The 23,191-nt window shown below is 59.8% G+C and overlaps 1 protein-coding gene across 1 annotated transcript in view; it reads right to left on the minus strand.

The window, feature by feature from the left end:
• Nucleotides 1–259: 259 nt before the first annotated feature.
• CYTH4 (cytohesin 4) overlaps nt 260–23,191 on the minus strand; it is a 36,477-nt gene continuing 13,545 nt past the window's right edge. Inside the window, exons 6-14 of the mRNA XM_058741366.1 lie at nt 22,613–22,693; nt 21,041–21,153; nt 19,015–19,163; nt 13,158–13,269; nt 11,710–11,786; nt 11,236–11,307; nt 10,519–10,673; nt 9,155–9,315; nt 260–272 (exon numbers count right to left, since the gene is read on the minus strand). Of these exons, the coding sequence (XP_058597349.1) occupies nt 9,243–9,315; nt 10,519–10,673; nt 11,236–11,307; nt 11,710–11,786; nt 13,158–13,269; nt 19,015–19,163; nt 21,041–21,153; nt 22,613–22,693 (832 nt within the window). The 3' untranslated portion in view covers nt 260–272; nt 9,155–9,242. The remainder of the gene's footprint in view (nt 273–9,154; nt 9,316–10,518; nt 10,674–11,235; nt 11,308–11,709; nt 11,787–13,157; nt 13,270–19,014; nt 19,164–21,040; nt 21,154–22,612; nt 22,694–23,191) is intronic.

Below are 23,191 nucleotides of genomic sequence, written 5' to 3' on the forward strand. Positions count from 1 at the left end.
AGGCTCCCTCCGGGGCGGCGGGGGTGGTCGGGAGGGGGGGGGGGGCCGCCCGCGGGAGCTTCCCCGGCGGTGGTGGCTCCCGGCCTTTGGGAAGATCGGTGGCTTATTATTATGGAAATCGGGCCCGAGCGGCTTGCCCCCAGCGCGGGAGTCGGGGGTGGGGGTGGGAGGTAAGCGCCCGCTGGTGGCCGAGTCCTGCGGCCTGGGGGGGGGGGGGGCCGGGGAGGGGGAGGTGGGGGGGGGGGAGGGGGAGGTGGGGGGGGGGGATGTCCAGCCCCCCTCCCGGCTCCTGCCACAAGCCTACCCTATCCTAGCCCGGAGCTGTTCCCGCAGGGCTGAGGGGCAGCTGGAAGGTCTGGGCTTTGAGGAGCAGCGACTAGAGATCCTGATGCCGGTTATTTTCAGTCCAAAAGGAGGAAAAAGGCTGTGGGGCCTACCCTGGCCATGGGAACAGAATGGGGTAAAACCCCAAGTCCCTTTTACTGAGTGTGCACTTTGCACCCAGCGCTCTGCTAAGCCCACTGTGGCTGTTGGTCTGTTTCCAAGTTTCCATGGATGTGGGCGTTAGCACTCCCATTTTAGAGATGAGCAAAGCGAGACTCAGAGAGGCAGAGCCTGCAGGGCAGAGAGATCTGAACCCGAGGCTGCTAACAGCGGCGGCCGGTTCTTACACTCCTGGTCTTCCAGTCTCCCGTTGGAGGAGGGGCCACTTGAACTTCCAGGGGCCCCTCGCCAATTCCAACATCCCATGCCTCTCTGGAGGGGGCCCCTGCAGATGCGGAGACACACAATCTGCCCACGTCTGGGGCACAGCTGAGGGGGAGGGGGCCGCCTGTAGCGCTGAGGCCCTTGGTTCCTGGCTACGCCCATGACCAGAGGGTTTTGGGGTGAGCCAGAAGGACTCCCCTCCTCCCACTCTGCCAACCTTAGGTGCACAAAATCCTATCCTTCAAAATCCAATTCCTTTATATGTTTCACATGCTGCAGAAGGGAGACCATCTCGGCTTAAAAGTGATGGAGGAAATGAAAATGGGAACGTCAGATGGATGTGGCCACTCTGGAAGCCAGAAAAATGACCCCCAGTAGAAAGGCACGCAGCAGCCCTGGAAAAAACTCTTGTAGCAAACAAGACCGGCTATGGCGTCTGCTGTCTTTGCTCTATAACGAGCCAGAGAAACCGGCAGGTACGCGGGCAAAGGGCAAGCGCAGACAGTTCACACTAGAAAAGGAACACAGATGCTTAACCATCTCGTGGCAAACGAATCCGTTCCCACTCAGAGCCGTAGAAGGCGCGAAGACTGGAATACACACAGTTCCAATCAAATTAACAAATATTTTAAAACATGAAGTTATTTGATCTACTGCCGAATGAAAAAACTGTCTCTGACTGAACCTCCCGGGACACGCCTTTCGGAGCTCTGCAGCTGTTAGCGGCGCGGATCCCCACAATGGCTCCAACGCACAGATGAGGAAACTGAGGCTACGGGAGGTTAAGGGTGTAATTTGCCCGAGGTTCCACTCTGCGGAGTATGTGAGCAGAGTCACCTTTGCAATGTTGCAACGCAGGGGCCGTTTAACTGCGAGGCCAGTGGTTCTGACAGTGTGGTCCCACAGCAGGGGCATCGGTATCGCCTGGGGACTTGTTACAGAAGCTGATGGCGGGCCTCACCTCGGACCTCCTTGCTGAATTAAACTCTGGCAGTGGGACCCAGCTCTCTGTGTTTTTAACAAGCCCTCTGGGTGCCTCTGATGCTAAGCTTCCAGAATTACAACTCCCGACTCTGGGCTCCAGACTCCAGGTGGGTGGGCGAAAGTGGGCATTTGCTCACGTTATGGAAGTTACCCTGGCCCAACCCTTTTGAAATCCGAACGGACAGCAGGTATTCCGAGCCTGAAAATGGCCCAGAATAACCATCTGAAATTTTTGTCATGGACAGGTAGAGGTCTTCTTGATCTCAGGTTTTCCCTCCTGATCGTTGCATCGTCCAGTTTTCTATAATGAGCATGTTTTATTATTTTTTTTTCCACAGGGCACATTTCATTCAAAAAATATTTCCTTTGGGTCAAAGCTGGGTCCTCTCTGGCGCTTATCGATTACATGAAAATCCCTGGGAGGAGGAAGAGAAGGGAATTAAGGTTTCGCTTCAAAGGATCAGAGGGGCCGTAAGGGTCACGGGGTGAATCCTCCCGTGCAGCCGCAAACTCCCTGCTGGTTCCTGGGTCCTCCCGGCCTCAACAGCCCAGTGAAGACGAGGTGAGCAGATGCCACTTTCCGGCCTTGTGACCCTGGGCAAGTCACAACCGCGCTGGGCCTCCCACACCCTCGTCCGTTGCATGGGAATAACCCTGTGTACCTTGCGGGCTACGAGGAGGCGTGCTCAGTGGATGTCGGTGGCTTCCGCCTCGGTCTTCCTCATCTGGCGCCTCTGTGGCGGGGCACCCCTCGGACGCGTGTCTTAACCTCAGCGAGCCTCCGTGTCCTTGCGAGGAAGGAGAAGGACGGTTTTACAGGCCCAGGCATCCCTGGATGAGGCTGGAGGTCGCTGTGCGGATGCCAAGAGATGCGGAGCAGGAGGGGGCTTGGGGACTTCGGAGTCCAGGAGCAGAACCAAAGCCCATACCCCACCCCTGACCACGAGGCCAGCTCTCCAAACGTAAACACTGAAGATCAGGCCGACAGCGGGTGTGGGGCGTCCTTTGGAGGTTTGGAGACAGCACGCCTGTTTTCGTCTCTGGGGTCTTCGAGGGGCTGGGGTGGTCAGGAAGGGCTTCCTGGAGGAGGAGGGCTTCAGCTGGTCTTGGAAGGATGGCATGGGCAGCTCCTGGGACCTGTAGGAGTATCCTTGCTCTCGGCCCTGCAAGGAATCCCCCCCCCCCCCCCCCCCCCCGCCCCGCCAAGAAAGAATGGAGTAGTGACAGCTGACATCTGCGGAGGGCATTTGGTAGACTTGGCTCAGGGTCCTTGTGATCAGCCCACACACTAGCCTGGAGGCAGGACTGGAGGAAACTTACAAAGGGGAAGAGTTCGCTGGAACTGGCTTGCGGTAGGGGCCTGGGGCGCCATCCCTTCTGGATAAAACCACTGCTGCCCTTTGCTTCTCTGGGATTTAGCAGCCATAGGTCACATCCCTTCTGGCCCGCAGGGGGCGATCTGGACGTCCCCAGGCGGGCCCTCGTGGATACGACCCGTCTCTTGGGTAACGCCTGTGTCTCGGGGTACCCGGGGCAACCGGTTTGCTCCAGCGTCACCTCTAACCCAGCATTCTCCTAGGGTCCCATTTTGGGCGATGCTTTTGTGGCCACTCCGAATCCATATAGGTCTCAAGTCAGGTGGCCTTGGTTCCACGCTGGCTCAGCTCCTTCTGGCTGGGCCGCGGTGCCCCTGGGAAGTGGGGATCTGTAAAGTGGGGGTGATGGCGCTCACGTTGGAGGGTGTGGGGGAGGCTGGGAGGCACTGTGTTGGCAGAGGCCCTGATGCTATTTAGTGATTGGCGGCCCTGGCCCATGACTTGCTGATGCCCGGCCTGGCGGGGGGGGGGGGGGGGGGGGGGGGGGTGGCGGGGCCAGGTGTCTGGGTGGAATCTGGAACCTTGGGGTCTTTGTGGGCTGGGTTTGAGAGTCAACTAAGAACTCGACGGGGAATATAAAGGGAGACCCGCCTAAATACTGCCCGTGAGGGCAAAGGTGACAGAGGCCTTAGCCCCTGCCTGGCACAGTGGGGACAGGAGAAACCTGTCAAACGCCTCCGCTCTCCCCACCATCCCATACCTGTCCAGCCTCTACCTGTCCCTTTGCCCATTTCCTCCAGCCCCCTGCTGCCCTGTGCCCCCTTAATCCATCCCCGCAAGCAGCCAGAGGGACTGCCCACAAACAGCCCCCAGCCACAACCCTTTCCTGGCTCTAGGGCTCCAGCCCTGCACCAGCCAGGTGCGGCTCCCCTCTACGCCCACTGAGCACTTTGCTGCTCCCCAAAGGGGCCGTGCTGGAGCTGGGGCTCTATGCATTTCCCTGAGCGGTCCCGCACCTCAAGACTGTCCCCTCCCCACTGCCTGGCAGACGTCCCTCCCTTCCCCTACAGGCCCTTCTCCCCTGCTCCTCCCTGCAGGCCTCTTCCCCACGCCCCCTCCTACAAGCCCCCAGCGCTTTGCCCCTCAAGGAGCTCATTTGTCCCTCTTCCCTCTTCCCTGCCTCTGGCCTCAGACTCCGACTCCTCTATGTGTCTCCCTCAGCCCAGCGCTGGCCTGGAACCAGGTACCGGAAGAGCATATTCTCCCCCAAGGAGGCCCTCTGGAATCTGGCTTTTCTCCTGCAGGGAAGTTGGATTTTAGGAAGGGGAGGCTGTGCTCACAGCTGCCTAGAAGAAGCTGAATGGGGTGGGGAAAGACACTGCCAGGCAGCGTGGGGGAAGAGGGGGGGGGGGCTGTTGCTGGGGATGGGTCCTCTCTGGTGGATGTGGGTCCAGAGAGGGTCGGCCACTTGTCCAAGATCACGCAGAAATTTGGGGCAAGGCCAGGACTTTGGCCTAGATGTGTCTTACTTCTTCAGTCATTCTGGGGAGGTCTGGCGGGGGTGGAGGGGGGGTGCCCGCCCTGCTGGGTAGAAGGGCTGGTTCTCTGCTGCCCCTGGGGGAGACCAAGCCCTCAGGGCACTGGGCGGGGGGGGGGGGGGGGGGGAGGAGAAGGAGGGGCTCCGGGCTGGCAGCCAGGGTGGGAGGAGGCCTATCTTTGATTCTTTGATGCTCACACTTTGTGGACCCCCTGGGGAACGCCTGAGTCATCTCTGAGCCGGCAAACAGATTTAGCTTGTTTCATTGTCCCTAATAAATCAATTTCTCCAGGTCTCTCACACCTACCGCTGGACTCCTGGCTGCCCGCCCCCCATCTCCTGCCTCCTGGCATCGGTGGGCAGGGCCCCAGTGCCAGCTCCGGGCCACCGGGCGAGAAGTGCCCCCACTCCTCAGGCGCAGGGCAGGCCCCCCCCCCCCCCCCCCTGCTTCCCAGAGCTCCCCAGCTCTTTCCTACTCCATCCCAGGGCATCCTGTGCTAAGCCTGCCCTCCCTCGTTCTGTGATGGCCTCTGTTCAGCAGCCATGACGCTGGATCCCCAGTCCGAGCTTCATGAAAAGGGGCACTGTGGGCTCAGAGACTCGAGGGATTACAGCACTGTCCCCCCCTCCCCCCCCCCCCCAGCTCAGCCCCTGTCGGGGCCCAGCCTCCCTCAACCTCGTATCCACCTTGGCCCGCTGGGGCTTGTGTTTGGCGCCCAAGGGGGTCCTGGAAGTACCAGGCCGGGTCACGCATCCTTGTCCTGGCTCCTCCTGGCTCCATTGGCTGGAAGAGCCAGGCCTCCACTTGGCTTATCTTTCATGGGTACCTCTTCCAAGAAGCCTTCCAGAACCCTCTTGCCCCCATGAATCAATCTTTCCTCCTCCAGTGGCCCCAGCCCATTTTGTACCGTGAAAGCACATACACGGTTTGCTTTGCAATAATAATAATAATAAATAACAATGATAGCACTTAACATAACCGAGTAGGTACCCAACACGGTTCTAAGTGTTTTGCATATATTAAATCATTCCCGTTTTATAGATGGGAAAGCTGAGGCTCAGAGAGCTTAGGAAACTCGCTTAAGACCCAGGGTAGAGTGAAGCCTTGAACCGAGCCCCTCGGGGTGGCTCTCACTATTGCCACCCTGTGACCCTTCCCAGTGAGTGGCTTTTCTGGCACCCTCTCTTCTCCCCCCTCCCCTCCCCAACTGTTTCAATCCATTCTAGGGTGAGGGCTTCTTTTATACCCAATGTCTGGGACCTCCTTACACAGGGAAGGCCTCGTTAAAGGTTTGTGTCTTGGAACGCACTTGGCTCAGCCCATCGGGGCGGCAGATCACATCGGGAGGGGCTCGGCCACTAGTTCAGGGGTCCCACAGCCAGAGAGTGAGAGAGCCAGGGTATCTGACTCCTGGGCTGAGCAGGGGCTGCTGTGCCCAGCATGCGGAGAGCACAGACCTGAGCTCATCTGTGCTTGTGGGTGTCTCTCGAGCTGCTGGAGCCCGCAGATCCTAGTTGACCAGCTGCTTCCCCTTCCGGGATGCCCAGGTCAAGGCTCTTCTCCAGGCAGAGTTCCCCTGCCTGCAAGGGACAGCCGTCGGGGGCGCCTCCAGTCTGGCTAGGTCTCGGAACCTCTCATTCTTGTGTGGTGGGAGCCCCCTGCTGCCCATAGCGAGTAGTAGCAGAACGGTGGGGAGGTGGGCAGAGGCCAACCGGGGAGGAGCCTGGGCCAGCAAGTCACAGAGTCCTTCCTGGATTGTGATGTGGCCCTGCCTGCCCCCACCTAGAGCAGCACCAGCCCTCTCCCAGTCCCCAAGCCCCCACACGTCTGCGCCCGCTGAGGCTGAGGCCCAGAGGGCCTTTGCAATCGATTTGAGTCCAACCAAAGATTAATGTGCGCTTCCTGTGGGCCGGGCACTGAGCAGTGACCGTCAGGCCTGGGAGGAGTTCACAGCCAGTGTGTGTGTGTGGGCGGGGGGTGGAGGAGGGGGCAGCAGGCATGAGGTGACCCCACTGCAATATCAGGTGTGTGTCCTTTTCCCCGACCAGGCTGCCTACAGAGACTCACGCCCAGCTCCTCTGAGAAGCCTCTCTGCCCAGCCCAGCCCTCCACTGGCCCCTATGCCGCGCCCCCCGCCATCTACACAGCCTAGCCTGTGCCTAGGCTGTCGCTGCCCTTTCCCCCACCAGAACCGAGCTCTTTTTGAAGGCCACAGCCTTATCACCATCATCTTTGGATGCCCGGTCCTGAGTGAGGAGCCTGGTACCTGGGAAGGGCGCGGGCCGCAGGAAAGAACGGATGGAGACACTGATCAGTTCCGCACCTTAAGGTTTTCAAGGGGCAACTCAATGGTGGACTTTCAGGCCGGGGGCTGGGTTCGGGTGTCGGGGGGCGCTTTGGGGCCCTACACCTCCAGAGGGGGCTGCCCCACATCCTAGAATTCAGGATCGCCAGATCGTAAGCCCCCCTGTGGGCTCGTCCCCCCCAAGTGCCTGGAGCACTGTGGCTACTGAGTAAATATTGTGGGAAGTACCAATAAATGAAGGTTCCCACGTTCAAGCTCAGGAACACCCCAAGTGACTACTGCTTATCAGCCTGTACCTGCCTCCTTCCAGACACACGCTTCCTACCTACCTCCCGGGGTCGCCACTCATTGGGTCTTCAGACAGCACTGCCTTTGGGGGAGTTCTTTTGCCCTTTCCCGGCCCTGGCAGTGGCACCTCAGTTCTGCCCCTGCTCTGAGGGACCTGTGTCACAAATCCCACCTCTGGGGACATCTGTCCAGGGTGGCAGTCCTCGCGCCCTGAGGATGAGGGTCTGAGTCCCTCTGAGGGCCCGCTCTTCTCTGTCTGGCCCTCCTGCCTTCGGCCGGGGAAGGGATGAGAGGGAAGGGCCTGGGTGGGGTCAGAGGCAGCACCTCTGAGAGGACAGGTGACCTCCGAGGACAGGTGACCGAGAGGACAGGCCCCACTCACGGAGTGCGTCATGAGCTTTATTCTGTCTTCTGCGTGATTCCCAGAACAGCCACTCACGCCCGGAAAATCAACGATGAGAGAGGGGGCTGAGGACCAGAGAGGGAACTAGGGGGCCAGGGTCACACAGCCAGCGAATGCCGGTGGCGGGAGAGGACCTTGGAGCCCAGGACCCTGGGCCCAGTGCTCTTTCCAGGACCCCTGGCCCCCTGCATGGGGCGGCCGAGGTGGCATTCAGCTCCCGGCCTGACCCGGGCTCTGCGGAAGTCCTCGAATGTCCTCCAAGATCCCTTCCCCCCCGCCCCCGCAGGGGCCCGATCCACACCCACTTCAGGAGCATGTCGTTAGCAGGCACTTACACACCTCCAGAGACGAGCATCTCACCACTCAGAAGGCAGCTCGTCTATCCCGACTCCATGAAAGGTGGGCATGCGTCAGTGGGGGCGGGGGCAGGGGAGGTTGCCTCCCCTCCCCTGCAGACTCCCACCTTGCTCGGGCTCGCCCGCTCAGGCGGGGCGGTAGGGCAGAGAGAGTCCCTCTTATCTCCTGCTTTCCTGCCAGGGACCTTCCCTCCGGGGGCTCCCCCGGGGCCCGTGCGAGGGGGGTGAGAAAAGCTTCTGAGAAGGAGCCGGTTTGAGGACTCCTCCTCCAGGCAGCCCTCCTGGTCACCACGGTTCACAAAGCTCTCTCTTCTTGGCTTCTTGTGGCTGTACCACCGGCCCTGCTTGGATACACCCGCCTGGGATGCTCTCTGCCACTTTCTTGGCGAGTCCCACCTGCCCCGCCTCCAAAAGGGACATCCTCGAGATCGGAGTGCACGAGTGCACGCGGCTCTTGGCTTCCCGGTAGCCTTCGGTCCGAGCCCCTCCCACTCAGTCCGCAAGCAGGCACAGAAATCTCGGGCCAGAAGCTCCTTAGACGGATCCAGTACAATCTGGCCCTTCTGCTGAAAGGAAGGAGTCTGTGAGGAGGAAGGTGGGAGCTTGTGCACGGCTACGGTCGGCCCCCGGGGGCTGTTGTCATTGCTGGGGTGGGGGGGGGGCGGTCGGCACAGAGACAGAAGGGGGCAACGTGTTTCTATCCAAACCCTGCAGTTTTCCAAGAACCAGAGGACTTGGCAGACAGTACGGAGCAGGCTGGAGACGGAGCTGGGACTGTGACTTCGGGTGCTGGGTTCCTAGTGCAGTGCTCCTGGCGTCTCCTGTCTGTGGATCTGAGCGGTGTGTGTGTGTGTGTGTGTCCCTCTGGCAGGGACGGCCAAGCCACAGCCGGAGACAGGGGAGGGGGCTGGCTGAGAAGCCCCTGAGGAGGAAGAGGCGCTGCCATGGCCAAGGGCAGGGGGCACTCAGGAATCATACCGCTCCTCCTCCTTCGAGGGCCGACGGCATTTCAAGGACAGGAGATGTTTAACAGAAGCGGAAACTGAGGCCCACGGGGAGGGCAGGGTGGCGGGTGCTGGGGCTGGTTTTTCTCTTTGGCTGCTTTCCTCGTTCCCTGCTGCAGTGACCTGGGGCAGAGGGCGGGGGCCTTTCGTGGCAGGGGCTGGGGTGCCTCAGTGCCACCTCTGAGCCCTCGGGCTTTTCCAGCCACCCTCCCGAGCCCGGCCGCCCCCACTCCTGTTCGCCCAAAGTAATGGGTGGGCCAGGAAAGCGTGTCCTGGGGGGGGAGGTACGTCTCTAGGTACCACAGGTCGTGGGGTCCCCCGGCACCACCTCCCAGGAAGCTCAGTGCCTGTTGGCAATCTTCTTCTTCCGAGCAGACACCAGGTCGTAGAAGGGGACGCGGGTGATGCTGGCTCTGAAATGAGAGCAGGTGACAAGATGTCAGGGCTGGGCCGGTTCCCCCGGGGGCCTCGGCTCCTAGGGCTTGGAACAGAGCTGTGGGTCTCCCAGGGAGGGGACGGCCAGCCCTGCTGCGGGACAAAGGCCAGATGACCCCAACAAGGGCCAAGCTACGGTGGGTCAGCCGTGCTGGCCTGCCCCGGAGTCCCCCCCTGGGGGCAGGGCGGGAGAGGGTGAGGCCGAGAGCTGACAGCCTTGGGAATTCTGCCCCCAAAGGGCTCTGGACCCCTCTTCGGACCTGCTTGCCGGTCTGGCTCTGCCCTGCGCTGGCTGTGTGGCCGGGTGAGCCCCTTCCGTCAGGGCTTCAGGGCCTCATCTGTGAAATGGGGCTAAGAGCCGGTCTGGCCTGGCAGCTTCACAGGACCGCTACCAAGGCTTGAGGGGAAAGACCCCGCCAGTGCCTGGGACACAGCCCCTGGCCGAGTGACCACTCCTGTGTCTTCCTCTGGCTAACGCCACCCAGCCTCACCCGTGTCGCCCCATCGGCTGCCGCCCCTCCCCTGCCTGCCTTCCACCTGTCCCTCCACCGCCCACCTCAAAGTCAGCTCCTACACCATGGCTTTTCTTACCTGGCCACCCCCCTACTCTGTTTACCAGTCTGCGGCTCCACAGTGCCCCCAGGAGAAGCTAGTCGCCAGGGGGACCAAGGCCTTGCTATCCTGTGTAGCCTGGTCACCTCCTGGTGGGTCCTTGCAGGGCCAGACCCCTGCACTGCCCGGCACCAGCCACCCCGGGACTCCAGGGTGCTTGTCCAGGCAGGCCACACCCTGACTGGCCCCCCGGTCCTTGCCGGGACTGGTCCTTCTGCCTGGAAAGGCCTGCCCTCCATCTCTACCGGCTCTTTCCAGGGCCCCTTTTGGATCCTGATGCTAACGAGAGCGCCGTTCGAGGGCACTTGCCGCGTGCCGAGTGCCGGGCCAAGATCTTTTCGTGCAACAACGCACGGGATCCTCCCACCAGCCCGTGAAGTTGGGGCCTCCCTTCCCTGAGTCCCGGGGCCTGGCACTGTGCCCGCGACGGAGGGGGTGTTCACAGAATAGGGGCGGAAGGGATTTGCAAGCCGGAAACGAGAGGGAGATTCTGGATTTAGCCCCTCGTACAGACAAGGCTCGGAGAGGAGCAGGGGCTTCCGGAAGCGACAGGAACGGCCCCCCCTTACCGTATGGCCTTGATCCATTGGTCGCGCTCCTCGGCGCTGGAGGCGGAGATTCGATAAGACTCGTGCTTGCCCTCCACCACCTTGCCCTCGCCATCGGTCTTGCAGGCCTTGATCTTCTGGCCGCGGCAGCTGGGGTTGTAAAGCTCCAGGCAGAACTGTGGGGAGGTGGCCGGGTGAGGGCCGGGCAGGGGGCCGGGCAGGGGTGGGAGGAGAGGGCGGTTGGGCTGGGCTTTCCTGGGGGTCCTTCCAGGACTCGGCATGTGGGGTTCGGACCAGCAGCAGGCCACACCCGCCCCGGGCCCGCCTCCTGTGCCGGGAGGACGGGCAGGAGCGGTTTTTCCTCACATCGAGAACTTACCATGGGCCAGGACTGACCCAATAAACCCACCATTTCCCCGAAAAACCCCAGTTGGCAGCTGGGGAAACTGAGACTCAGACAAGGCACAGACTTACTCAAGGTCATCAGCCAGCGTCAGAGGCAGGCTCTGAGAGACGATGAGACCGTGCCCTTTTTGATGTTATGGACCTGCCCCCAGGATCCACAGTCTCAGGAGGGAGACCGAGGCAACCCTGAGCCCCGCAGAGGGCGCCCTGGAGTGACCAGCCCAGCCGCCCTCTCCCTGCACCCCATTTCAGAAATTCCCCCAGCCGCTCAGGTCTCAGGCGCCCCCTCCCCCCCTCCCCCCCCCCCCCCCCCCGCCACCCCAGGACACCTACTGGCTTCTTGGGATCGTCCACCTCCTGCACCGAGAGGTTCTCAAGGGGGATGATTCCCCGTGGCTCCTTGTCCTGCCAGTTGAACAGGAGGGAAAGGCCACGGGTTTGGCAAATGGAGCCTTGAGCCCCAGGCCAGGGAGTGAACTCGTGGGGCTCCCTAAACCCAAAGAGGCGTGCACCCATCTTCCCAGAGTCTGTCCAGTCCGGGAGAGGGAGGGAGTGGCAGGTGGAGGGGGGGGAGGGGCAGGGCTGGGAGTTCGGCAGCCAGACTATAACCTGGGCCCTGCCTTAGACCTTGGCCCGGCCCCTCCTCCCCTTTGCAACTCAGTGCCTGCCCCCTCCCCTCCCCACCCCCGTGAAACAGGTTCCGGGGGGCTGGATGATCTCAAAGGGGCCCCCAGCTCTGATAGCTGGATTCTGGGAGGGGGTGGGGAGGGGCTGGAACTGAGGCAGGCTCGGGAGCCCCCTGCTCACAGTGGTGAACTCGAAATAGTAGAGACAGTTGTCCGTCAGGATGAACCAGCGCCGTTTCCACGTCTTCACGCGGCCCCCTGCAAAAGGCCAAGAGCCAGGTCAGACTTCTCCCTGGGCCACAGACACTTCCTTCCATGGAAGAGCGGGGCCTTGAGTGCATTCCTCTGTCCCCTCCCCTCCAGCCTCCCAGCCCCTCGCCCACCACACTTTCCCCCAGACCCGTCGCTTTCTCACCCCCAAACCATAGTGGCTCCAGTCACCAACCCCCCGCCCCCCGGCTTGCCCTGAGCCGCTTGACCTTTGAGGCTCGCCCGGGACACGATCCCGGGAACAGCGGCTGGACACTCCCCGTGCTTTTTGGCCACCCTTCCCCCTCAGTTCATCCCTTGGCCTGCTTCCCGCCTGGCACCGTGCTAAGCATTTCATCTTTCATTTGCCAGGCAACGTTCTAGATGTGTTTAGAACATATTTGCTAATCCACCCCTAGAACGACCTATGAGGGGAGGCCCATCATTAACCCCATTTTACAGATGAAGAGACCAAGGCGAAGCTGTCAGCTCAAGGTCCTGCGGCCGAGCTGAGATTCGAACCCGGTGTCCTCGCTCCCGACCCCAAGGGCTTGGCCATTTTGCTGCGCGGTGAACCCGCCCAGTGACTGCGATTCCCATTTCACGGCTGGGGAAGCTGAGGCTGAGGGAACCTGACCGCCGGCACACGCGTGGAGGAGCTGGGATTTGAAACTTAAAGCCTCCTTGGGGCTGAGGACAGTCAGTGGGAATAGAGAGGACCAAGTGGTTTGCAGAAGGGCAGCTTGGCACGTGGGCACACAGAGGTGGAGGGCTCGGACGGGCACCCCCGGCCGAGGTCTCTGCTCCAGTGCGAGGTGTCTGTCCCTACCTGGCTCAGAACGCCACTGTCCCTGGCTGGGCTGCCCCCCGCGGTTCCCCTGCCAGATTCTGCACTTGCTGCTGTGGTCCCCGCACCCCTGCACCCACCCACGGCTCCTCTCTGCAGGCGGAAAGGCCTCCCTGCCCATAGTCATGTGGAAGGGAAGCTCCCCTGAGCCACATCCTGCCCACTCCCTCCCACACCCTTCAGGGACACCCAACCCTCTGCCCACCCAAAGCTGCCACTTTGTTGGCTGTGTGGCCTCAGATGGGTACCCTCACCTCTCTGGGCTGGGCTTCCTCAGAAGCCCTCCAGGAAGACAGACAGACCTGCCGCTGAAGGGTCTATGGACCTGTCGGCCTCTCATCCCCCCTTCCTGCTCGTCCTTCCCCTCCCCCACTGTCCCCTTCACTCCCAGGACACACGGAGGGAGGGCTGGGTCAGGCAGCCCACTGCCCTGGGGGTCACGAGACCTGGGGTTGCCCGACTCCACCCCCGAGGCCGTATGTCAACGTGCGGGTGTCACGCGTGTGCCCTGGGTGCCCGAGTGCGCGCCTCACCCAGTTTGAGCAGCCAGCCCTCGCGGTCGGGGTTGAAGAAGGTATGAGTGAGGTCATTGCCATCATCCTCGGGGATGGAGAAAGGCTCGCTCTTGATGCTGTCGAAGAGGTTCTGTCCCCGGAGAAGGGAGGGAGAGACCCGGCTGTGAGGTCCATCCTGCTCCAGGGCTCGGGCCCCTGCCTGGCCCGTGTGGCCTCGAGACCCTCCCCGCTCCCCCCAGGCCGCTGGTGTGAACCCCACCCGCACGTCAGGCCTCCCCTCTGTAGGTGGAACAGAGCCGGCGGAGGACCGTGTGGCGGCCCCGCCCATGGCCCTTGCCTAAGGCAGGTTGGCAACCCCTTGCTGACCAGGCGGGTGATGGTCCTCACCCCCCCCCCCCGACCCCCCCCTCCCAACCTTTGCTGGAATTCTAGCCAGCAGCATTTCAGTAAGAGCACTGGCTTTGGTGGAAGGCTGTCTGGGTTAAAATCTCAGCTTGAATTGATGGCTGTGTGACCCTGGGCAGGTTCCTTAACCTCTCTGAGCTGCCGGGCCTCATCAGCAAAAATGGCGAGAGAGATGCTAACCCCAGTAAATGGACTACGCAGGGCTCAGAGCTCCCCCCACCCCCCCACCCTAAGTCCAGGGGAAGGTGAAGGGGAAGGAGGAGTATAGCCCCTGCCTTCACCCAACCACCCAGAGCTGCTCTTACGGGTCAGATGAGGGAGTCAGGGACTCCCTCCTGAAGGTGGGGGATACAAGGACCCTCAGCTGGGACCTGTACGCCCGCACACATGTTCACCTGTGTGAACACACACACACACACGCACCCAGATATATACAGATACCCGCTAGGGCACAGCGGCCAGGGTCAGGGCCGTCTTGGGCAACATCCACGAGGGGAGGGGGCTCCCCTTTTGCTTAGTTGCAGTGACAGAGACTTCCAGGTGTACCCTGGGTAGGGGGACACAGAGGAGCCACCGGGGAGTTAGGGATTGACTGCCAATGTCGAGAGGCCTGGCCCAAGGAGAGACTCAAGGCGGGATGCCGAACTCGGCTCTCAAGGGCAGAGACCTGTTCTGGGTGGGCGGTGACCACGGGGGTGAGAGTTCTCAGAACACAGATTACAATCATCTCCAACCTTCTAGCAGTTAGAGCGGCTGAAATACGGATGGAGCGGCCTTGTGTGGTAATGAGTCCCCCGTCACTGGAGGTATGCAAGCCAGGGCTGCGACCTCGCTGTGGCTGAGCCGTGGAGGCCCACAGTGGGTCGTCCCTGCGTGTGCTGAAACCCCTGCCGTGGGCCACCGTGTTCCAGGATCAGCCATCCCATATTCCCAAGTGTTGGGGAAAACATTCTAAACCGTTTCTGCTGATTAAAACCAGACCCAATGCTGGATCTCCATCTCAAAGATGATGAAGTCATTTCCTTCTGTTACATTTCTAGACACTGTTGTCCAGAAGGCTTCCTTGAGATTTTCAGTGAAACATTTCCCCAGTCCTCTTTGCTTCCCCCGAAGTTTTAGAATCTAGAATCGTGTCTGCTGGGTTTTAAAGGTCTTTTCTGGCCTGACAGCTCAAGGGGCGGGGCATGGAGCGTTACAACCCCACGGGAAGCAGGTTTTCCTGGGTTTGGGGGAGATGTTTTCTGACTGACTCCAGGGTCCCTGGCTCGGCCTGGCTGTGGCCGGGTGGGTGTGGGTCTCTTTTTTGGAGCCCTTGCACCTCTAGCCAGCTGGGAAACCCTGTTGTCCCTCCTGCCCGGGCTCAGCCGGGCCCCCTGAGAATTCCCAAGGGGTGTTGACTGATTGAACAAAGGCCAGTGGCAGAAAGGCCCTGTCAGCAAAGCTGTCAGCACAAACAAGCATTTGGGAGGTCCAGGAGGCAGGCAGGGAGGCGGGTGGCCCCCGCCCCCCTCCGTGATGCCCACAAGGGGGCCCTTGGAAGCTTCTGCGGGTGGCATATCAGCTAGCACATGCTGCCCCCATAAAGGAAACCGCTCGGCTCACCCACATTTCCTGTACCTTGTAAACAACCAGCCCTCCCCCTTAAGTAGACACCCCTGTGCCCGAGCTGGTGACCACCGAACCTGGCTGGGTGGACGTGATTAGAAGGACAACGGCCACCTTCCAGTGGTTTTGCTGGTCTTGCGTCCGTCCCTCTCCACCCCTGTTTTCCTCTGGGGACCCACGTGCCCATACACTTTCTGTCCAGGCTGTGGGGAGGGGTTGACGCCCACTGCCCCCACCGCCCCAGGCTCCAGGAGGGAGGAAGCGACTCCCCTCTGGCCAATCAGGACACTTCCTTCTGCTGGCCACAGGGACTGGGTCAGGGAGGACACGTGACCCATGCCAGCCAATAAGACTTCGCTCTGGGACTTTAGTTTTAACTGCTGAGTGAGAATGAGCCCCGCCGAAGCTGCCTGGGCCATCTCTGCTGCAACCTGAAGAGAGTCTTTTTAAGAGGGTAACTGATGGGGGGAGAAGGTTGCTGAGAGATGGACAGACCAGTCCTGACCTCATTGAGCACCTGGATCTAGCTGAACCTGAAGCCGACATATCTGAAGCCAAATCAATCCCGGATCTTTTCTATCACATGAGTTGAGAGATTCCTTTAGCCAGGAAGCAACTGGTCCCCAAATCTGGCTTTCTGGTCTCTGCAGAAGGAAGGACCCTGGAGCCAGACAGACATGGGTTCAAATCCGGTCTCCTCACGAACTAGGAGACCCTTGGCCAGCTACCTCTCTTGGATGTCAGATTCCTTTGCTACAAAGTGGGAATGGCACCCACTGCTTCAGGCCGTCAGGAGACCTTACTGAGAACATAGAGTGGCGAGGATTGGGCCCGGCAGATGGTCAGTTCTGATGGAGATGTTTGGACAAGGACCCACGAGGTCCAGGCCTGCCCACAGCAGAACATACCCTGAACTGGGAGACTATTCCCCTGCCTGAGCCTCAGTTTCTCCACCTGTAACCCTGGAGGGCTGGAGGCTAGCGAGCACCCCTTCTTGGCCTCTCTCCTTCCCCTCCTCCACCTGAGCTCCCGCTCGGGGCAGCTTTCCCTGGAGGTGAGAGGTTCCCGTCTCGGCATTTCTTGGATGCCTGCCAAGTGCCAGGAGCTTGGAGTGCATTAACTCTGCTTCTCGGGAGAACAACCTGGGTCGGCAGCAGCATCTGCCCACTTCGCAGATGAAGAAACTGAGGCTCACCGGCCAGGTCACACAGCCATAGGGCAGAGCTGGGATTTGATCTCCTATCCCGAGTCCACACCCCGTACCTTTGCTCTGAGTCTCTCGGGCATTGTCCCCCATTCCTATCAGGATGGCCAGGACAAGATGGGCTCAACCCGCCCGCCCCCGGCCTCCCGCAGTGCACCTCTCCAAAGCCTTGTCCAGCTGTGCACCCTCGTGGTCTGTGTGCCCTCGCTTCAGGTAATGTGTCTGTGTTAATTTAATTTCACAGATCGGGTCACTTAAAAGCGTGACGTGACGGTGTCCTCAGCAGGGCCCAAGCTCCAGTACCGTCGTGGGGGATCCTTCCTCAAAGTGGTAAACTTTGAATATCTGAAAGGTCCTTAAAGCTGAGCTCTTGCTTTACATACGGGGAAGAGGAGGCCCAGAGAGAAGGCAAATGCACCCCCCCCCCCCCCCCCCCCCCCCCCGTCCACACAGCACCCTCAACTTCTGCCCTAAAAGCCCCGAACAGCAAGGACCAGGCCCGCGTGGCTCTCTTTGCACCCCGGGAAGCTTCTGGATTAGTCAGCCACTCTAACTACACAGGCACTTTGCTAAATACCTTACATGTCTACGCTAATCCTACGAGCTGGTTGCTCAGAGAGGTCAAGCGGCTTCTCAAATGTCACACAACCAGAGAGTGGGGGAGTCAGGACTTGGATGTGGCTGTGACTCTAACGCTCTGTTTCCCCCCTCCCAGCCCCCCCCACCTCCACCCCTCCTCTGTGCCCGCCTCTCTTGGCGGCCAAGGAGGCTAATAAACCCTTCCCCAACCTCCCAGGCAGAGTGTAAGCTAAATTGGCATAATAGACCCCTAAAGCCCTAAGAGAAGAAAGTTACAAGCTTTATGCAAATGTAGCGCCTTGTTATTAACAAAAGGCTTGAGTTGGGGGGGAAATACTTAAGGAGCGAGGTGCTGCGCTGAGCTCACTGGGGGCTCCGCAGTAGCGGGGGGGCTGTCTGGGAGATCGGGGAGCGGGTGCCTGCGTGTCATTAACTCATCACCTGCCAGACAAGGCGTGCTCAGCTTCCTGCCACACGAGTGCCGCAATGAGATGAGTTACCGATTTCCAAACGCATTTCACATTCCGGGCATTCTACTAAGTGGTGGTTTTTTGTTTTTTTTTTGTTTTTTAAATTATGGTTAATTATTCTTAATAGTGACATAAACCACCATTTAGAGCCTGAGCTGCGTACCTGGCATGGGCTATGCCCTTTACGTTTTTATAAATTGCTACTCACAGCAGCTCTGTGACGCAGGCGTCATTATCCCTGTTCTCCTGGTTCAGAGAATGGTGGCTTGGAGAGGGTGAGTCATTCCCCAAGGTCACCGGCAGGCAAACGGGAGGCGGGAATTGACTCGAGCTCCAACCAGCTCGCGGAGCCCTCATTCTGTGTTGCGGCTCTCCCTTTCCTCGTGATAAACTTTCTCCTCTGGGGACCAAGGAGGGTGGTGGGTTAAGGGCGTGGCGGTTCTCGAACACGGAGGGGCACCAGGGTCCTTCCAGACCCAGGCTTCCCTCCAGACTTCTGCGGCTGGAGGTTTGCAGGGTGCTGAGCTGGGAGGGTGAGGTTCGCACCCTTTCCTCCCCTCCTGCCAGCCTCTCACAGGGAGGTGACTGAGGCTTTATTGAGCTCTGGGGCATCTTGAGTCCTGGAAATGAACTGCCAATTCACTTTTGCTGCACCAGGCTCTGAATCCCACTCCCGTGTTTACAAAACCGTTCCTAGCTCCGTGTTACCCACAGCAAACAGGTTGTCATGCAAAGCCTTGGATGCTCTGACCCCACCCAGCCACTCTGGACATTTCTGCCTTTCCCAGCTAGGCCGGGCTTGGGTTTTGGCTGCTTCCCCTTTGTGCAATGTCCTTTCTCTGCTCCCCTCCGCGAAAACTCCTATTCAACCGTCAAGGCCCAGTTCAAAAGTCATCTCCTCTGTGAAGTCTTCCAAGATGGCACCCTTCCTTCCCCTGCCCCCAGGAGACTGACAGGAGTGTCCTCTGTGTTTCTGTGGCTATGTTCCCACCGTTAGGACAGCACGAATCACACAGGGCTACAATTCACTTATGTATCGTCTTCCCACCAGACCCTGAACTTGGCCTGGCAGGGCCTGTGGTTGACGCATCCGTGGGTGCCCCATGCCGAGCATAGGGCCCGGTGTCATACGGCAGGAATGGGGGGCTGCTTGATGGAGAGACGGGAGGCTTGGGTTCTGCTTGGCTCTCAAGTTGCCTTGCGGAAGACCTCGGTTTCCTCCTCTCTGAAGGAGGGAAGGGTCTTAGCAGAGTCTGAGGATTTTCAGCTCTGACATGCTGAGAGTCTAAGAATCCGGGATTCCAGGCAATACGCCTGAGTTGCGTGAGGCACCCTTGCTGGAAGGTGCGAATGATGGGTGCCCAGAATCCTCCAAACGATGAAGTCTGGGGGGGATCTCGTGGGTGGTCTCTATCAGACTTCGCCCTTAAGATGGGGACCACTCAGGAACGCCCATCTCACGACAGCCACCAACCTGGGGTGGGGTCCCTCCCAGCAGAGAATCCCCCTGCAGAGGTCTGTCTCACAGGAGCCCCCCTTGGGGCTGTCCACCTAAGGACGAACCCCTCCCAGATGCCTGGGGACCAGGTGAGTCGGGCCGTGCCCCTCTTACCCGCAGCTGCTCCTCAGGCAGGTCACCGCCACCATTGATGCCACGGTTCATGGACACAAAGCGCTCGAAGGGTGGCCTGTCCCGGACATTGGGGTTGTGGAGGCTGGTGTTGAGCATGATGATGGAGAAGGACAGGACGTAGCAGGTATCTGCGAGATGGCACAGGGGTCACGGGCCTGGCGCTGGTCACTCTCGCCTCCTCTACCCCGACCCCTTCGAGGGGCCCATCATCACCCGTCTCAGTCCCCGAAGGCCCAGCTGTCCTGGCTTGGCATTCGAGGCCCCTCCCCCTCCCCACTCTTCTGGCCTTCCCGCTCCCTTTAGCTGCCTTCCCACCTCTGCACTTCTGCTCCTGCTGGGCCCCCTGCCTTTCCCCTTCCCTTTGCTGCGCATTTCAATCCTCATCTCTCAGCTCCAGCCTCTTCCGGACCCCTTCCAGCCTCCCTGCCCACTCTGTTCCCTGCCTCCGCGGAACACCTATTGTTGGCCACACTGTTCAGGGCTTAGTCACATTCTGCTCGGCAATCTTGTTGGCATTGCGGGGCTCCTGGGGGCCCGAGTTCCTGTTCTGTTATTCAGACTTTCATGGGCTTGGGGGAGAGGCTGGGCTGGGCACTGGGGAGGGAAGTGATGCTCCTCTGGGGCGTTTTTGGGCCCCGGGTTCCAGAGTCAGGGAAGTCCGGCTGTGTGTCCCCGGCTGGTCTGGTGGACCTTGGGAAGGCACCTGACCTCCTGGAGCCTCAGCTCCCCCCACTGGTGACGTGAGGAGGTCTAACCTGAAGTATCCTCATGTTCCAGAACACCGGCGACTCTACCTCCGAAAACTGCGGCACCTAACAGAACCTGGTAGTTGCCGGTGGTTGCCCTGTGCTAAGCTCTACATCCCTATAACAACCCTGCGAGGCGAGTAACCCCATTTTACAGAGCAAGACACTGAGGCACAAGGGAGTTAAGTTACAGCCCCAAGGTCACAAAATTGCGTACTTAGACTGGGACTCAGATCTGGTGCTTTAAAATCCCTTCCTTTCCGTTGAAAAAAAAAAAATTAAAAAAAAAAAAAGGGGCGCCTGGGTGGCGCAGTCAGTTAAGCGTCCGACTTCAGCCAGGTCACGATCTCGCGGTCCGTGAGTTCGAGCCCCGCGTCAGGCTCTGGGTTGACGGCTCAGAGCCTGGAGCCTGTTTCCGATTCTGTGTCTCCCTCTCTCTCTGCCCCTCCCCCATTCATGCTCTGTCTCTCTCTGTCCCAAAAATAAATAAACGTTGAAAAAAAAATTTTTTTAAATCCCTTCCTTTCCAGAAATCTTTACTGCGTACCCACAGAGTGCTGCGGACTGGGGAATTTATCGGCGAATACATTCAATACAGTTCCCGCCCTGCGGGATGTTTAGACTAGTGGAGGGGGGGGGACAGATAAACCAGCACCCCCTCCCCCCCAGTTCTGTATAACTACAAGGTAGGACAAGTGATTGGTAGGACCTGACTATGGCCACACGGCCAAGAAGCGTTGTGTCCGTGGACAAGTCACATCACTTCTCGGAGTCTCTGCTATATGCAGAGGGGGGGGATGTTCCTGGCCTCAGACAGCGGGTGCAAGGACCAGATGACTTTGCACAGGTCGTCCTCAACTAACGGAATTGGTTCTTGTTGTTATGGTAACTTCAGGAACAGAGAAGGAGGGCAGGACAAGCTTGCCCTGATGATTTCTTACCCAGCCCGCGGTGAGGGGAAGGGTGGCGGTGGGGGTACGGAGTTCTGATCTCCGTGGAGATCTTTCTATACACCTGTGCTCCCTACGTCCCACACAGGGTGTTTCATGCTTCTGGCCTTTACTCAGATGAAAACTCCTGCCCCAAAAGGTCCTCTCTCCCCTTGACCTTGGGCAGAACTCCTCTTCATCCTTTAAAGCCCTGTTCAGACACCGTGGGAAACCGGAAGGGGTGGGGCGACCCTGGTGCCTCGGGAGGAGGATCTGGGCCTGCAGCTCCGAAGGGGTCCTGGAGCCCCGGGTCCCATCCCACACCGGCACCTGTGGACTGGAAGACGCCTGGGTTGCAGAGGCAGTAGCGGGTGGCAAAAGTCTCCATCATCCGGTCGATCTTCTGGGCCTCGCCCGGCAGCCGGAAGCTCCACAGGAACTGTCTGGGGGAGGGATGGGGCTGTGGGCGATGGGGTGGGCGGGGATCTCGGGGGCACGGTGTCGGGGGGACCCCGGACAAACTGCTCTGTCTGTCTAAGCCTTAGAGTCTTCATCCTGTCGGTGGGAGCGTCTGTCCCCATCAAGTAGGGTCACGGGAAGGTGCCTTTTCTTTCAAAGTATCAGAGCTCGGTGGGCGCTCCCCTCGGCCCGTCTGGGGTCCAGAACCATCTGTGGCCCCTCCGCCTCAGCCCAGGGAGGGGGGGGGCTCTGTCTGCCCTGGGGTCTGGCTGGGGACCCTTCCGCAAGTGCCTTCCCCTGGCTGGGCTTCCTGCTCTTGGGACTTAGTTCCTCGAGGGGCGCCTGGGTGGCTCAGTGGGTTAAGCGTCCGACTTTGGCTCAGGTCATGGTCCACGAGTTGGAGCCCCGCGTCGGGCTCCGTGCTGACAGCTCAGAGCCTAGAGCCTGCTTCTGATTCTGGGTCTCCCTCCCTCTGCTCCTCCCCTGTTTGTACTCTCTCTCTCTCTCTCACTCTCAAAAATAAATAAACATTAACAGAAAATTAAAAAAAAAAAAACTGCGTTCCTCCAGGGCGAGGACCGTCTGTGGCTGGTCCCCTCACCTCTCCTGCTGGGCCTCACGCAGGCTCGGGAAACCCCGGGACTGCCCGGTAAGGAGTGAAAGAGTGAATGAATGAACAAATGAATGAATATGGGAGCCTCCCGACCACCGACCCTTCTCCCTTAAAGAACAGGGGAACTGGAGGGAAGGCCACACTGCTTCGATGGTGATGGCTTCTTCCTTCTCTGCGTTACATACAAACTCCCGATCATCCTCCAGGGTCCGGATCAAATACCCTCACGGGGAGCCGATTGTTCAGGCAGCGAGACTTACTAAGCCCATAGTAAGTACCTCTTCCTTTACTCGTCACAACCTTATGACTTTGGTACTGTTATTGTTCCCTTTTACAGATGAAGACACTGAGGCACGGGGAGTTTTGAGTGTGTGTGTGTGTGTGTGTGTGTGTGTAGCAGAGCTGGGCTATGACCTGGGCAGCTTGGCTCCACAGTTCAATATGTCATAACAAAGGGACTGCCCACTACCCTGCACTAATCAAATGAATAAAACCCTGATCTCAAAAGTAGTGGGAATGGCAGGGGTAACAGCAACCATGGGGGCCGTGATTAACTATCGCTCTAATCGTGGAGTTAACACCGGGAGCGCTCGCTGTGATAAGCCAGACGCTTGTCCCCGCTGTCCCCGGAGCGGGGGCGAGCTGATGACCCCACCTGGCCTCTGCTCCAGGAGGTGGTAACTGTCAGTAATTCATTTCGGCTCCTTAGGTCCTCCCGTCCTCCTCGTCGCTCCCCTTGCTGTGTTTGTGCCGTAAGCTATGTGGCTCCTCGTCCCGCCCAGGCTCCGTCACCCCTGAGGGCTGTCCCCCTCCACCCCCCGCCCCCTCACCTGAGGGCCTGCACGAGGTTGAGGTTGGCAAACTCATGGCAGTCCACGAAGGCCTGGAGGACCTGCAGGTTGAAGGAATCCCTGCAGGGGACAGGGAGGAGGGCACACGCTTGGGAACTTGCTGGCACCCGCCTCCTCGAAGGGGTTGAGGTGGGGGAGGGAGAGGAGGGGAGCCGCGTGTCCTCCTTCCGGATCCAGCCACCTTCCGGTCTGCTCCCATCTGTCTGAGCCACGTCTGAGCCCCTCCCCCCGAACGTGCACACGTATTCCTCACACTGGAGCAGACCCACCCCCCTCCACCCCTGCAACTCCCCCACGGCTCACCGGCGCTGTTCTCACCCGGGAGGGGAGGGGGCGCTCTCTGTCACTTCCTGCCTGGGTGACCCTACTCAAGCCACTGGACCTCCCGGAGTCCCAGTGTCCTCCTCTGTGAAATGAAGAGAGCCGGGCCTACCCCTATTTCTCCCTTCTTCCCAGCTCAAATCGGGAAGCTCTGTTTTTCTTGCACCAGCATCCCCTGCCCTCTCGGGGGAAGGAACGTGTCCCCTGCGGAGCCTGGGAGAAGGGCTGCTGGTCTGG

This window comes from Neofelis nebulosa, chromosome 8, assembly GCF_028018385.1.
Source record: "Neofelis nebulosa isolate mNeoNeb1 chromosome 8, mNeoNeb1.pri, whole genome shotgun sequence".
Classification (NCBI taxonomy): domain Eukaryota; kingdom Metazoa; phylum Chordata; class Mammalia; order Carnivora; family Felidae; genus Neofelis; species Neofelis nebulosa.